This window comes from Salvelinus namaycush, chromosome 25 (genome assembly GCF_016432855.1).
Source record: "Salvelinus namaycush isolate Seneca chromosome 25, SaNama_1.0, whole genome shotgun sequence".
Classification (NCBI taxonomy): Eukaryota; Metazoa; Chordata; class Actinopteri; order Salmoniformes; family Salmonidae; genus Salvelinus; species Salvelinus namaycush.
This window is the reverse complement of record NC_052331.1, coordinates 32,536,028-32,551,362: the sequence shown is the minus strand read 5'-3', so window position 1 is coordinate 32,551,362 and position 15,335 is coordinate 32,536,028. Positions and strand designations below refer to the sequence as shown.

The window sequence follows — 15,335 nt, the reverse complement described above, 5'->3', positions numbered from 1 at the left end:
CTCAGTTCATCTTTCAATCACCCACGTGGGTATATGCTCCTAAAAACCAATGAGGAGGTGGGACTTGCAGTGCGTCAAGCGTCACAAATAGAACCAAGTTATATTTTAGCACCTTGCTATGCAGACACGCGCGAGCAGTGTGGGTGCAATGATTGAATAACATGCATTATTTTGCAGCGCACGTGATGCGAGTGGTGTGGTCAGCATGCTAGACTACGCCATTTTATTTTGTGCGGTTGCAGGTGTTGCAAAAAATAAATAAAAGTGTTTAACTAATATATTAAATGACATCCACTTCAAAAAGGGTCCCTCTCTCGTTGGACTGGATATGAATGACAGATTCCTATTTCAGTCAACTCAGTCAACTTTGGGTGAAAGTAGCATATCTTGTTTGATTATGTTGGATTGGTAGCACATGGGGATAGGTTTGTGGAGATAGGACTGCATATAGCACTGTGCACACATCACATTGGTGAAATGGAGACTTCCCACCATGGTCTCGCACCTTTGTTTGTCAGTTATAATGTACAAAAGTTAACTGTTATGCGTTGTTGAAACTTGGTCCCCCCCCACGTGTGCACGTTTATTTTTTTCCCCCTAGCACTACACCCTGACTCAAATAACCAATTCATCATCAAGCTTTGATTATTTGAATCAGCTGTGTAGTGCTAGGGCAAAAATCTAAACGTGCACCTAGGAGGGGCCTCAGGACGGAGTTTGGGAAACCCTGATCTAGAGGAATGACCCATCCCACCTGTGTTTTTTTTTAGGGGACGAGGGAGGAGAGGACATGGTCTGCACAATATGCCAGGATGAGTGCTCAGAGGATCCCAACGAGATTGTCATCTGCGACAAGTGTGGACAAGGTAGGGCTTAATCACCATCATAACAATGTAGACAAGGTAGGGCTTAATCACCATCATAACAATGTGGACAAGGTAGGGCTTAATCACCATCATAACAATGTAGACAAGGTAGGGCTTAATCACCTTCCAAACAATGTAGACAAGGTAGGGCTTAATCACCTTCCAAACAATGTAGACAAGGTAGGGCTTAATCACCTTCCAAACAATGTAGACAAGGTAGAGCTTAATCACCTTCCAAACAATGTAGACAAGGTAGGGCTTAATCACCTTCCAAACAATGTGGACATGGCTTAATCACCATCCTAAGAGTGGATTTTCACCAACAACGAATTTGGCAAGAGATGTTCCGTCCCCGTTAATTTTCAATGAGGACATGCAGAGAAATTTTGGGAGGGTGAGCCCTGCTAGCAGAGGGGTGGAAAAACTTTATTCAAATTTCAAGTGTAGCGATGTGTTTTCAAGAGGGTTCCGCCTCTGGTAAAAACCCAATGTAACTTCTTCGTCCTGTAGCGCAAAGACAAGGTTGGGAAATTATGCTTTGGGCCAGCTGTTTGTAGGTTTATATCCCATTTAAGGATTCCTTGTTTGCTATCTAGTCATTAGAGGTCCCACCTCTGGAAAAATGTATTGATACAATAGTAATTCTCTCTTAACTGTGACCCGTCTTTTCCTTTCAGGATACCACCAGCTCTGCCACTCCCCCATCATCGACTCCAGCCTGATCGACACCGATGAGAAGTGGCTCTGTAGGGAGTGTGTGTTCGCCACAACAGAGGTACTTACGATACTATATTATTACTAACACTGAGTGTACAAAACATTAGGAACACCTGCTCTTTCCATGAGACAGACCAGGTGAAAGCTATGAGCCCTTATTGATGTCACTTGTTAAATACACTTTAATCAGTGTAGATGAAGGGGCGGAGACAGGTTAAGGAAGTATTTTTAAGCCTTGAGACAATTGAGACATGGATTGTGTATGTGTACCATTCAAAGGGTGAATGGGTAAGACAAAATATTTAAGTTCCTTTGAATGGGGTGTGGTTGTAGGTGCCAGGTGCACCGGGTTGTCAAGAACTGCAACGCTGCTGGGTTTTTCACTCAACAGTTTCCCATGTGTATCAAGAATGGTCCGCCACCCAAAGGACATCCAGCCAACTTGACACAACTGTGGAATGCATTGGAGTCAACGTGGGCCAGCATCCCTGTGGAATGCTTTCGACACCTTGTAGAGTCCATTCCCCGACGAATTGAGGCTGTTCTGAGGGTAAAAAAGGGCGGGGTGCAACGCAATATTAGGACTGGGTTCCTAATGTTTTGTCTGTGTATATTGTCCATTTACATTTAGTGAGTTCAGCATGCAAGGCACCCAAAAAGAAATACAGTAATTAAGCAATAAGGTCCGAGGGGGTGTGGTATATGGCCAGTATACCACGGCTAAGGGCTGTTCTCAGCACGACGCAACGCTGAGTGCCTGGATAAAGCACTTAGCCGTGGTATATTGGCCATATACCACAAATACCTGATGTGCCTTATTGCTATTATTAACTGTTTACCAATGTAATTAGAGCAGTAAAAATACATGTTTTGTCATACCCGTGGTATACAGTCTGATGTACCACTGTTTTCAGACAATCAGCATTCAGGGCTCGAACCACCCAGTTTGTAATACAATACAACATAATGCAATATGAAAACACTGGAAATGAACCCACACATAATATTCATATTACAGAACCACTGTGTGAAAAGGTCGTAGTAATAGTAAGGGAACACTCCAACCAAATTGAGCTCACAGTCCGGTGTATGTGTTCTCTGACAGAAGGGTCCCAAAGCCCTGCAGGAGCTGAAGCAGTCTCTGCCTTATTCCCTGGAGGACCTGGTGTGGGACCAGGGCCACAAGACCAACATCCAGCAATGCTACTGCTACTGTGGAGGGCCTGGAGAGTGAGTCTCTCTCTCACACACACACACACACACACACACACACACACACACACACACACACACACACACACACACACACACACACCCTCTGTTTTAACCCCTCTCTCCTTTAGCTGGTACCTGAAGATGCTGCAGTGCAACAGGTGTAAGCAGTGGTTCCACGAGGCATGTATCCAGTGTTTTAAGACGCCCATGCTCTATGGAGACAGGTACTAAACAACCGCACCTTTAAAGCCTCGTTTGATAAGTCATCTCTCAGGAAGCATGTGCTGAGTGACTACCTATGGCATGCAAGAAAATAAATCTACTCTTGTGCTTCTTTCTCACCAGGTTCTATCTATTTATTTGCTCAGTTTGCAGTAGTGAACCAGAGTACCTCAAACGACTGCCTCTTAGATGGTGAGAGAAATTTGTGTCGAATTGATTGGTGTACGAGAAGGATTGATGTTATTCACTCGAGCTGTTGATCTATTGTTTCCATCTGTTGAAGCAAACAAGATACCCCAATGACACTGAATCAGTTTAACAGTGTGTGTGTATATATATATATATATTATATATTTGATGAAACTGGAGTAGCAGTCTATCATAGTTCCCTCTAGGAAAAATAAAGCTATTCTATTCCACGTCAATCCCCGTACTGAATCATTGACTTGTGGCTGTTCTGTGCTTCCTTCCTTGTTTCTGTCCAATAGGGTGGACGTTGCACACCTGAGCCTCTACAACATGAGTGTGATTCACAAGAAGAAGTACTTTGATTCTGAGATGGAGCTGATGACTTACATCAACGACAACTGGGAGCAACTGCAGCTCGGGGAGGTAGGACGAAGCTTGACCCCGTTCGGGAATATGGGTTTGAATGTTTAAACATTAAAACGTTTAAACAAAATTGTGATCCTTGACGGAAAGAAAAAAATAGTTTCCCCCCCCCAACAAATTATCACAGTGCCGTTATCACAAAACATATTATTTTCTGTGTTATAGCATAACTAGATGATAGGCTATAAAGAAGTAAAAAAAAAAAAATGTATTTCACCCTTGGTAGGACAGTTGAGAACAAGTTCTCATTTACAACTGCGACCTGGCCAAGATGAAGCAAAGCAGTGCGACAAAAACAACAGAGTTACACAAACAAACATACAGTCAATAACACAATAGAAAAATCTATGTACAGTGCGTGCAAATGTAGAAGAGTGGGGAGGTAAGGCAATAAATAGGCTATGTATGTGAAATAATTACAATTTAGCATTAACACTGGAGTGATAGATGTACAGATGATGATGTGCAAGTAGAGATACTGGGATACTGCAAAAGAGCAAGAGGATAAGTAACAATATGGGGATGAGATAGTTGGGTGTGCTATTTACAGATTGGCTGTGTACAGGTAACAGCTGCTCTGACAGCTGATGCTTAAAGTTAGAGAGGGAGATATAAGACTCCAGCTTCAGTGATTTCTGAAATTCGTTCCAGTCATTGGCAGCAGAGAACTGTAAGGAAAGGCGGCCGAAGGAAGTGTTGGCTTAGGAGGTGACCAGTGAAATATACCTGCTGTAGCGAGTGCTTCGGGTGGGTGTTGCTATGGTGACCAGTGAGCTGAGATAAGGCTGGGCTTTACCTAGCATAGACTTATAGATGCCCTGGAGCCAGTGGGTTTGGCGACGGATATGTAGTGAGAGCATACAGCCAACGAGAGCATACAGGTCGCAGTGGTGGGTAGTATATCGGGCTTTGGTGACAAAACGGATGGCACTGTGATAGACTGCATCCAATTTGTTGAGTAGAGTGTTGGAGGCTAATTTGGAAATGACATCGCCGAAGTCAAGGATCAGTAGGATAGTCAGTTTTACGAGGGTATGTTTGGCAGCATGAGTGAAAGAGGCTTTGTTGCGAAATAGGAAGCCAATTCTAGATTTAATTTTGGATTGGAGATGCTTAATGTGAGCCTGGAAGGAGAGTTTAGTCTAACCAGACACCTAGGTAGTTGTAGTTGTCCACATATTCTAAGTCAGTACCGTCCAGAGTAGTGATGCTAGTCAGACGGGAGGTTGCAGGCAGCAATCGGTTGAAGAGCATGCACTTAGTTTTACTTGCATTTAAAAGCAGTTGAAGGCCTCAGAAGGAGTGTTGTATGGCATTGAAGCTCGTTTGGAGGTTTGTTAGCACAGTGCCCAAAGAAGGGCCAGATGTATACAGAATGGTGTCGTCTGCGTAGAGGTGGATCAGGGAATCACCAGCAGCAAGAGCGACATCATTGATATATACAGAGAAAAGAGTCGGCCCGAGAATTGAACCCTGTGGCAACCCCATAGAGACTGCCAGAGGTCCGGACAACAGGCCATCCGATTTGACACACTGAACTCTATCAGAGAAGTAGTTGGTGAACCAGGCGAGGCAGTCATTTGAGAAGCCAAGGCTATTGAGTTTGCTGATAATAGTCGGGGATCTGTTTAACTTGGCTTTCGAAGACTTTAGAAAGGCAGGGTAGGATAGACAGTTTGGGTCTATAACTATAAACTATAACAGTTTGGGTCTAGAGTGTTTCCCCCTTTGAAGAGGGGGGTGACCGCGGCAGCTTTTCAATCTTTGGGGATCTCAGACGACACGAAAGAGGTTGAATAGGCTAGTAATAGGGGTTGCAACAATTTCGGCTGATCATTTTAAAAAGAGAGGGTCCAGATTGTCTAGCCCGGCTGATTTTATAGGGATCCAGATTTTGTAGCTCTTTCAGAACATCAGCTGTCTGGATTTGGGTGAAGGAGAAGCGGGGGAGGGGCTTGGGCAAGTTGCTGCAGGGGGTGCTGAGATGTTGGCCGTTGAAAAATGCTTACTGAAATGATCGATTATCGTAGATTTATCAGTGGTGACAATGTTTCCTATCCTCAGTGCAGTGGGCAGCTGGGAGGAGGTGCTCTTATTCTCCATGGACTTTAGTGTCCCAAAACCTTTTGGAATTAGTGCTACAGGATGCAAATTTCTGTTTGAAAAAGCTAGCCTTGGCTTTCCTAACTGACTGAGTATATTGGTTCCTGACTGCCCTGAAAAGTTGCATATCGCGGGGGCTATTCGATGCTAATGTATAACGCGACAGGATGTTTTTGTGTTGGTCAAGAGCAGTCAAGTCTGGAGTGAACCAATGGCTTTATCTGTTCTTAGTTCTACATTTTTTGAATGGGGCATGCTTATTTAAGATGGAGAGGAAAGCACTTTTTAAAGAGCAACCAGACATCCTCTACTGACGGGATGAGGCCAATATCCTTCCAGGATCCCCGTGCCAGGTCGATTAGAAAGGCCTGCTTGCTGAAGTGTTTTAGGGAGCTTTTGACAGTGATGAGGGGTGGTGGTTTGACCGCAGACCCATTACGCATGCAGTCAATGAGGCAATGATCACTGAGATCCTGGTTGAAGACAGCAGAGGTGTATTTAGAGGGCAAGTTGGTCAGGATGATATCTAAGAGGGTGCCCATGGTTACGGATTTAGGGTTGTACCTGGTAGGTTCCTTGATAATTTGTGTGAGATTGAGGGCATCTAGTTTAGATTGTAGGATGGCTGGGGTGTTAAGCATGTCCCAGTTTAGGTCACCTAACAGTACGATCTCTGAAGATAGATGGGGGGAAATCAATTTACATATGGTGTCCAGGGCACAGCTGGGGGCTGAAGGGGGTCTATAACAAGCGGCAACAGTGAAAGACTTGTTTCTGGAAAGGTGGATTTTTAAAAGTAGAAGCTCAAATTGTTTGGGCACAGACCTGGATAGTAAGACAGAACTCTGCAGGCTATCTCTGCAGTAGATTGCAACTCTGCCCCCTTTGGCAGTTCTATCTTGTCGGAAAATGTTATAGTTAGGGATGGAAATTTCAGGATTTTTGGTGGCCTTCCTAAACCAGGATTCAGACACGGCTATGACATCCGGGTTGGCGGAGTGTGCTAAAGCAGTGAATAAAACAAACTTAGGGAGGTGGCTTCTAATGTTAACATGCATGAAACCAAGTCTTTTATGGTTACAGAAGTCAACAAATAAGAGTGCCTGGGGAATGGGAGTGGTGCTGGGGGCTGCAGGGCCTTGATTAACCTCTACATCACTAGAGGAACAGAGGAGGAGTAGGATAAGGGTACGGCTAAAGGCTATCAGAACTGGTCGTCTAGTGCGTTCGGCACAGAGAGTAAAAGGAGCAGGTTTCTGGGCATGGAAGAATAGATTCAAGGCATAATGTACAGACAAGGGTATGGTAGGATGTGAATACAGTGGAGGTAAACCTAGGCATTGAGTGACGATGAGAGAGGTTTTGTCTCTAGAGACATCGTTTAGACCAGGTGAGGTCACTGCATGTGTGTGGGGTGGAACAAAAGGGCTAGCTACGGCATATTGAGCAGGGCTGGAGGCTCTACAGTGAAATAAGAGCTTCACTAACAAAAGCAGCAATGGACAAGGCATATTTACATTAGGGAGAGGCATGCTTAGCCGAGTGATCATAGGGTCCAGTGAGTAGCTAGGCGAGCTGGAGACACGGCGATTCAGACAGCTAGCGGGCCGGGGCAAGCAGGTGGTACGTCGCAACGGAGGAGCCTGTTGAAACACCCTCGGACGGTTACGTTGGCAGACCAGTCGTGATGGATCGGCTGGGCTCTGTGTCGGCAGTAAAAGGGTTCAGGCCAAAATATATGTATTGAAGCACAAGAATTGGTTAATGGACCTCTTCAGCTAGCCAGGAGATGGGCCTAGCTCCAGGCTAGCTCCAGGCTAACTGGTGCTTGCTTCGGGACAGAGACATTAGCCAGGAGTAGCCACTCGGATAGCAGCTAGCTAGCTGCAATGATCCGGTGCAAAGGTTCAGAGCTTGCGGTAGGAATCCTGAGATGTGGTAGAGAAAAAGCAGTCTGATATGCTCTGGGTTGATATCGCGCTGTGCAGAGTGGCAGGAATTGACCAGGCGGAGGCTGGCTGATGTCTGTGTTAATGGTGATGACTGCTAGCAGTGGCTAACTGACTACTGGCTAGTAGCTAGTTAGCTGGCTACCTTCTGATGGGGGTTCCGGTTCTAAAGTGTAAAAATAGCAGATCCGTACCACATTGGGTGAGGCGGGTTGCAGGAGAGTATGTTCAGTTCGTAGATGGCAATTGAGATTTTAAAAATTATATATATTAGAATAAAACAAGAAAAAAATATATACATGGGACGGGACAAGACAACAGACATCTGACTGCTGCGCCATCTTGGATATTTTGCCTGGGGAAAGTTGTGTAATTTAAATAAAAACCAGAGAGTAAGAGGCAAACTTTGGGTTACTTTGGTGAATTTGCGAGGCATACAATATATTGCGAGATACAGATTACCAAGATATATGCACGCTGTTCTGCCTGCCTCCTCTCGCTCCCTCGCGCTGTTCTGCCTGCCCCCTCTCTCTCCCTCGCGCAGTTCTGCCTGCCCCCTCTTCTCTAGTGATGCGAGTGTGATCAGTCTTTGGTCTGTTGCATGTGGAATATTCTAGCCTATTCATTGATGATAGGCCCTGCTTTACTGAAGTGAGACATTGTAAGCCAAGAACTTGAAAGATATAGCTTTTGATTGCTGATAGATAGGCCTAGTGCATGGTTCTGACTGTCTGCCTGGTGGCCGACCTGCCTATACTGTGCCCCTTCCCTCTCACTCCGTCCCTCGGTATGAAAATGCAGGTGTTTGTGTTCTCGGAAGTACGGCAACTAATCCGTCTCCTCCGATCCAAAAAACACTTCATCTTAGGAGTCGATTCTGGTATCTTGACACTAAGAAATGGGATTTGACACCGGGATTCGACTCCCCACCATTACGTCATTAACAATTGGAAAGGGGAAAGTGGGATACCTAGTCAGTTGTCCAACTGAATGTATTCAACTGAAGTGTGTCTTCCGCATTTAACCCAACCCCCCTGAATCAGAGAGGTGCGGGGGGCTGCCTTAATCGACAACCACGTCTTCGGCGCCTGGGGAACAGTGGGTTAACTGCCTTGCTCAGGGGCAGAACGACAGATTTTTACCTTGTCAGTTCGGGGATTTGATCCAGCAACCTTCCAGTTACTGGCCCAACACTCTGACCAAAGGCAAGCGACAGCAGCAAAGTCCTGTATGGAAGTACTTTGAGAGTTAAATGGAAAAAATGTGCAAGCTGGAATTGAGGTACAGTAATGGTAGTACAGGTGCAATGCTTAACCATCTGAAAGGGACGCACCGTGAGACCCAAAATATTGCTGGTAGCAGCGCAGCCTCATAATTTTTTTAATTTAATTTTCTGACTTTTTCTTACTGTTTTAATGGAAAACCAAAATAAATAAATGGGGAGCCAGGCCCAGGCAATCAGAATCAGTTTTTTTCCCAACAAAAGGGCTTTATTGCAAACAGAAATACTACTCAGTTTCATCAGCTGTCCTGGTGGCTTGTCTCAGACGATCCGGATGTGGAGGTCATGGGCTGGCGGAGTTACACATGGTCTACGATTTTAAGGCAAGTTGGACAAACTACCAAGTTCTCTAAAACGACGTTGGAGGCAGCTTATGGTAGAGGAATGAACATTCAATTCTCTGGCAACAGCTCTGGTGGACATTCCTGCAGTCGGCATGCCAATTGCACACTCCCTCAACTTGAGACATCTATGGCATTGTGTTGTGACAAAACTGAACATTTTAGAGGGGCATTTTATTGTCCCCAGCACAAGGTGCACCTGTGTAATGATCATGCTGTTAATCAGTTTCTTGATATGCCACACCTGTCAGGTGGATGGATTATCTTGGCAAAGGAGAAATGGTCATTAACAGGGATGTAAACACATTTCTGCACAACATTTTAGAGAAAAGCTTTTTGTGCATCTGGAACATTTCTGGTATCTTTTTTCACCTCATGAAACATGGGACCAACACTTTACATGTTGCGTTTTTATATTTTTGTTGAGTTTATTTTATTTGATACAGCAGTATATGACATTTTAACACTAAATAAATCTGACTTTTTCGTTTTTCCAAATACAGCTTTCAGCTACTCCTCAGTCGGACCGATATGAAAGTATTTTGGAAGCACTGAATAGCAACCACAGCATGTGAGTAACTCTCTATGACCTTATGATTTCTGTAATGTTAGCATACAAATCCACCCTCATTTGTCCATCTCTCTTAGGTTCATGTCAGGGAAGGAGATCAAGAAGAAGAAGCACCTCTTTGGGCTGAGGATCCGTTTTCCTCCGGGTCCCCAGAGCTCTGACCTGCTGGCCAACAGAGGGGAGCCAGAGAGGGCCTCCAACGAGATCAAGATCAAAGGCAGGAAGGCTATCAAGCCTCTTACTAACACAAGGTGGAACTCAAGTTTCTACTAAATTATGTTATGAGACACTCGTAAAAAAATATATACTAATTTAAAAACCCATTTTTTTTGCATGCAAGATATCCTGGTAAGGCTGTTTTGGTTTTTATCTCAGTACTTTTGGTTGGGTTTGGTTAGCCAGAAGTTGACTGGTAAGATAAGGGACCAGAAAAGAGAACTATCCTTTTGTTTTCAGTGAACTATGATGACTCAATTTGACGGTGTGAATCTTGTTGTTCCAGTGAAGTAACCAATGGCGTGGTGAAGAAGATGAAGAAACAGGGAGGTCACTCCCTGGCGACTCTGGCCAAGCTAAGTCGCTCCAGTGAACTCTTGGCCCAGGTGTGTGTGTTTAATACTACTTGTATTGATCAACGTTAACACCTTTACCCAAAGTTAAAACATTTTGAGAGGTATGTTGTTCATCCATTGACATGTGTAATACCTCTTTATCCCTCCTGAAGGATATGAAGCCACCACCACCTCTGGATTCCCAGTCCTTAAGGAGGTCAGCTATCCCCCCCCAAAAAATGTAATTTGTGAAACTTTTGCTCAGTTTGTGAAACTGTTGAATTGTGGTGTTCTTCTTTACTCCCAGCAGCAGGAGTGACAGATCTGTTCCCTCCTCCAGTACCTCCGAGATGGAATCCATCAGTGCCGTCCGCACCACTGAAACTACCTCAACTAGCCTCTCCAGACAGTCCAGGTATATTCTACAATAGCATTATGGTACACCAAGTATGTGGACATCCCTTCAAATTAGTTGATTCGGCTATTTCAGCCATGCCAGCTGCTGACATGTTTATAAAATCGAGCATGCGGCCATGGAATCGCCGTAGACAAACATTGGCAGTAGAATGGCCTGTACTGAAGAGCTCAGTGACTTTCAACGTGGCACCGTCATAGCATGCCACCTTTCCAACAAGTCAGTTTGTCAAATTTCTACCCTGCTAGAGCTGCCCCGGTCAACTGTAAGTGCTGTTATTGTGAAGTGGAAATGTCTTGGCGCAGCAATGTCTCAGCTGTGAAGTAGTAGGCCAAACATTCTCACAGAACGGGACCACCATGTGCAGAAGCGAGTAAAAATTGTGTGTCCTCAGTTGCAACACTCACTATTGAGTTCTGTACTGCCTCTTGAAGCAACGCCAGCACAATAACTGTTTGTTGGGAGCTTCATGAAATGGGTTTCCATGGCCGAGCAGCCTCACACAAGCCTAAGATCCCCATGCGCAATGCCAAGCGTCGGTTGGAGTGGCGTAAGCTCGCCACCATTGGAATCTGGAGCAGTGGAAACGCCTTCTCAGGAGTGATGAATCAAGCTTCACCATCTGAATCTGGGTTTGGCGGATGCCATGATAACGCTACCTGCCCCAATGCATATTGCCAACTATGAAGTTTGGTGGAGGAGGAATAATGGTCTGGGCCTGTTTTTTCATGGTTCGGGCTAGGCCCCTTAGTTACAGTGAAGGGAAATCCTACCGCATAGTGACATTCTAGACGATTCTGTACTTCCAACTTTGACAACAGTTTGGGGAAGGCCCTTTCATGTTTCAGCATGACGGTGCCCCTGTGCACAAAGCGAGGTCCATACAGAAATTATTTGTCTATCGGTGTGGAAGAACTTGACTGCCCTGCACAGAGCCCTGATCTCAACCACATCGAACACCTTTGGGATGAATTGTAACGCTGACTGCGAGCCAGACCTAATCGCCCAACATCAGTGCACGACCTCACTAATTCTCTCTCGCCTCTCACTCTTGCCTCTCGCTTTCTCTCTTCCCTATTCCTCCCCAGCTTGTGTAGCTCCAGTAAGACGTTCACGGGTCGCCACTGGCCCATCGCCCAGCCCCCCCTGAAGAGGAGACGGGGCCGGCCACGTCGGGCCCCCCTCCAGCCTCCCAACCCTGAGATCCCCCCTCACCAGCCAGACCCCCACCACCTCCCAGAGCTCCCCAACCCCCTGCTGGGGCTCCACTCCACGGACATAGTGCACGGGCTGGGCCAAGGTGGTCAGCTGTCCCACCTGAAGAGCTCAATCAGTAGCTACTTTGGGGTGGCAGGCCGCCTGGAGTGCGGGGAGAAGTACCGCATCCTAGCTCGCCGGGTCACCCTGGACGGCAAGGTTCAATACCTGGTGGAGTGGGAGGGTGTCACTGCCTCCTAAACTTGTCATATCGCTTATGTATCGCTTAACATGTTTACACAGCGTTTATAAAGCATTATAAACTGTGTGGTTCTGAATGCTGATTGGCTGAAAGCTGTGGTATATCAGGCCGTATACCACGGGTATGACACATTTATTTTTACTGCTCTAACTACATTGGTAACCAGTTTATAATAGCAATAAGGCACCTCAGGGGTTTGTGGTATATGAACAGCCCTTAGCCGTGGTATATTGGCCATACACCACACCTCCTCGGGCCTTATTGCTTAATTGCACTCTTCTTCTGAGATCGGGCTTCCCCGTGTTGCCCAGTCTGGAACGGCGCTTGCGTTTCTAGTGATATGCTCCAGTGATATGGTCTTTCTGTGACTTGCCTTTTGTGTTTCAGATCTGTTTCGGTTTTGTAAACTGAAGAGGTTAAGAGATCAGCTTTGGCAGAATGTAAAATTAATGGTGTTTAGAGTGGCTAGGTAAAGGGTGTGAATGGTGTTTGAGTGTCTTTGCGCCTGACTTGATATGTTGAAAGTGTGCCTGTTTGCGAGTAGTTGATGTTCGAGAGGGACTCAAACAACAGAGATGATGTTGTGCTGCTGCAAACCCGTTTTATTATTATTGTTTATTATGAATTATTATATATATCTTTACTTTTCTACATTTTTATTGATATGCCTCGAGTGTCTAGTGAGACACAGTTCATTTTTTTACGATTTGGATTTGATTGCACATACTGTATCAAGTTCAGCCTGTCATACAGCAATTCTCCTGAACCCGTTGTACCCAGGCTCATAAAATCACTTAGAGATATGAAGTTTCTCTTTTCAGTCTTTGGCAGCTGAAAGCGTGTAACCTCTAGCTCTAATCTCTGCTTAATGTTCTGCAAATCATCTCACTATGAATAGTATTAATTTCACTGTGTTCTAGTCCCAATCTACACTGTCAAGATTTTACTCAGACTTTTTCTAACGCATTATTAATTACTGGTAGAATTTGCTTTGAGGGCTGAGCTTGTGCGAAAGAACGTTAGTGACTGAATTCATGTGTCATGCGGTAACTGGTACCGTTAGGCCTTGTGTTACATTTGAAAGGTTGAGTAATGTACCCACGTTTTTACTTGTGTTCTACAATATATGTTCTGAAGATATACATTTTTGCGGCATTTTTTTAATATGCAATCATTGTACTTTTAGATATCTACAGTTACATTTATGAACCTCTTAAAGAACTTTGTTCCTTAATTTTCTTCCCTCTGTGTGGTTGTATTTTATGACTGATCAGTGCGAACATTGAATGCAAAAATCTCATGGACCTTTTCACTTAAATAAAACTGATTTCAGTTCTTAAAGCCGCCTATGCAACTTAAGTCTCGAAAGACAATTGTTTTTGTATTTCAATCACTTGACCGCAAGATTGGCATCAGCAACAAACCGCAAAAATATTTTGGTTACATCTGACTCTGGCCTTTTTTCCATTTTTTTTTCAGGTGCTATTTATTTCACCTTTTACTCCTCAGAACTGTGCACTTAGTCAGATGTCTGCTGGTACAACCAAGCTCACCTAGAACCCACTCAGGATATGCTCAGCAACTTTATTGTATGTATGACGTACTCAAAGATTTGGAATATAACATGTTATTGATGGAACATTTTCTGTGGTGTCAGTATTTCATTGAAGTTAATTTTAAAGAAAATGTAGCATTCATTTAGTCATTCCTCTGTGACTGGTTGTTTTCAAAAAGCTGCAGTTCAGTCCATTGTGCTTCAGGGTCAATTGTGCTTCAAGTGTCTCTTAGTTCATCTGAAAACATTATCTTCCACTTATCACATGAAGTGTTTACTTTTTATTTCCCTTCACCTCTGAGGGGTTAGGTTCAATATAGAAGAACATTTCAGTTGAATGTGTTGTTGTATAACTGACTAGGTACCCCCCCCCCCCCCCCCCCGCCCCCCTGTTTCATTGTAAGAGGTCAAGCAGTTAATGCCTCTTGCTGTTGGATTATGTTTTGTTATTCTCAGAAAATGCCATTTTCCCCTTGAGGCAGTGGGGTTGGGTCAAGTCGTTGATACCTCTTTATTCATGTTTTTTTTTTTAAAGAGTGATTTTAAGCTTTTCTTCTGTATCAAACTTTATTGGTCACATACACATTTAGCAGATGTTGTTGCGGGTGTAGTGAAATGCTTGTGTGTGTATGTTGTTCCAGTGTTAGACCCCTGGATCTTTCTGTTTTCTACTGGCTTTGGGCAGGCTTCTTCAGCCGAATAATAAATATCTAAAAGCCTACTGATGTCATTTATTTATTTTCTTCACATTGGCACTTTTGTTTTGATTCCAGTATGTCATCTTGCTGTTTAATTTATTTGTATGTATGGCATGTTACATTTCCATGAAGTAAGAGTGTAGAGAATTAATTCAGGTCAAACATTGTCACCAGCTAGCTAGTTAACATTAACCCAGAAATAATAATTCTTAGTGTTTCTGATTTCACTCCAGTAGTGGGCTTACATCTCAGCTGTGTCATTATGGTCATCTCTGGCGATCATCATTGACATGATACAAGGGTAGTTTATATTTATTCGTATAAGTTTTATTCCAAAGATGAATGTGTCCACCCTGAAGTGGCAGTTTCGAGACAACTGGAAACTCGGGGGGGAAATGAGGTCAAATCATGACGACTGTGATCTTCAGGTTGGAGATCTAGAAAGATGCCAGAGTTTCCGACTTGGAATTCCGATTGTTCACAGTGTGGAGCTCGTTATGTTCGGGTTCCCATTGGTCTTGAACGCGCTGAAGTCGGAGATTTTCGAGTTCCCAGTTTTGAACGCGGCATATGTCCCAAGATACAAAGCAAGATGGTATTTTTACATTTAAATTTAAGTCATTTAGCAGACGCTCTTATCCAGAGCGACTTACAAATTGGTGCATTCACCTTATGATATTGGTATACTATATAATAAGTGTAGCCTATTGTTGTCGTGGGGTAATTTGTTTTAGTCTTTCGCCTATGACGTAATCTCGTCCAGGAGTACGTCACTTGAA

The 15,335-nt window shown here is 44.3% G+C and overlaps 1 protein-coding gene across 1 annotated transcript; it reads left to right on the top strand.

The window, feature by feature from the left end:
• Positions 1-770: 770 nt before the first annotated feature.
• Positions 771-12,439, top strand: LOC120020107 (metal-response element-binding transcription factor 2-like). The gene is made up of 12 exons (XM_038963553.1): positions 771-866; positions 1,544-1,641; positions 2,689-2,813; positions 2,927-3,022; positions 3,144-3,212; positions 3,509-3,632; positions 9,811-9,878; positions 9,956-10,129; positions 10,381-10,480; positions 10,603-10,646; positions 10,740-10,844; positions 11,933-12,439. Exons 1-12 carry the CDS (start codon positions 791-793, stop codon positions 12,300-12,302), a joined length of 1,449 nt encoding a protein of 482 aa, XP_038819481.1. The 5' UTR covers positions 771-790; the 3' UTR covers positions 12,303-12,439.
• Positions 12,440-15,335: the final 2,896 nt, after the last annotated feature.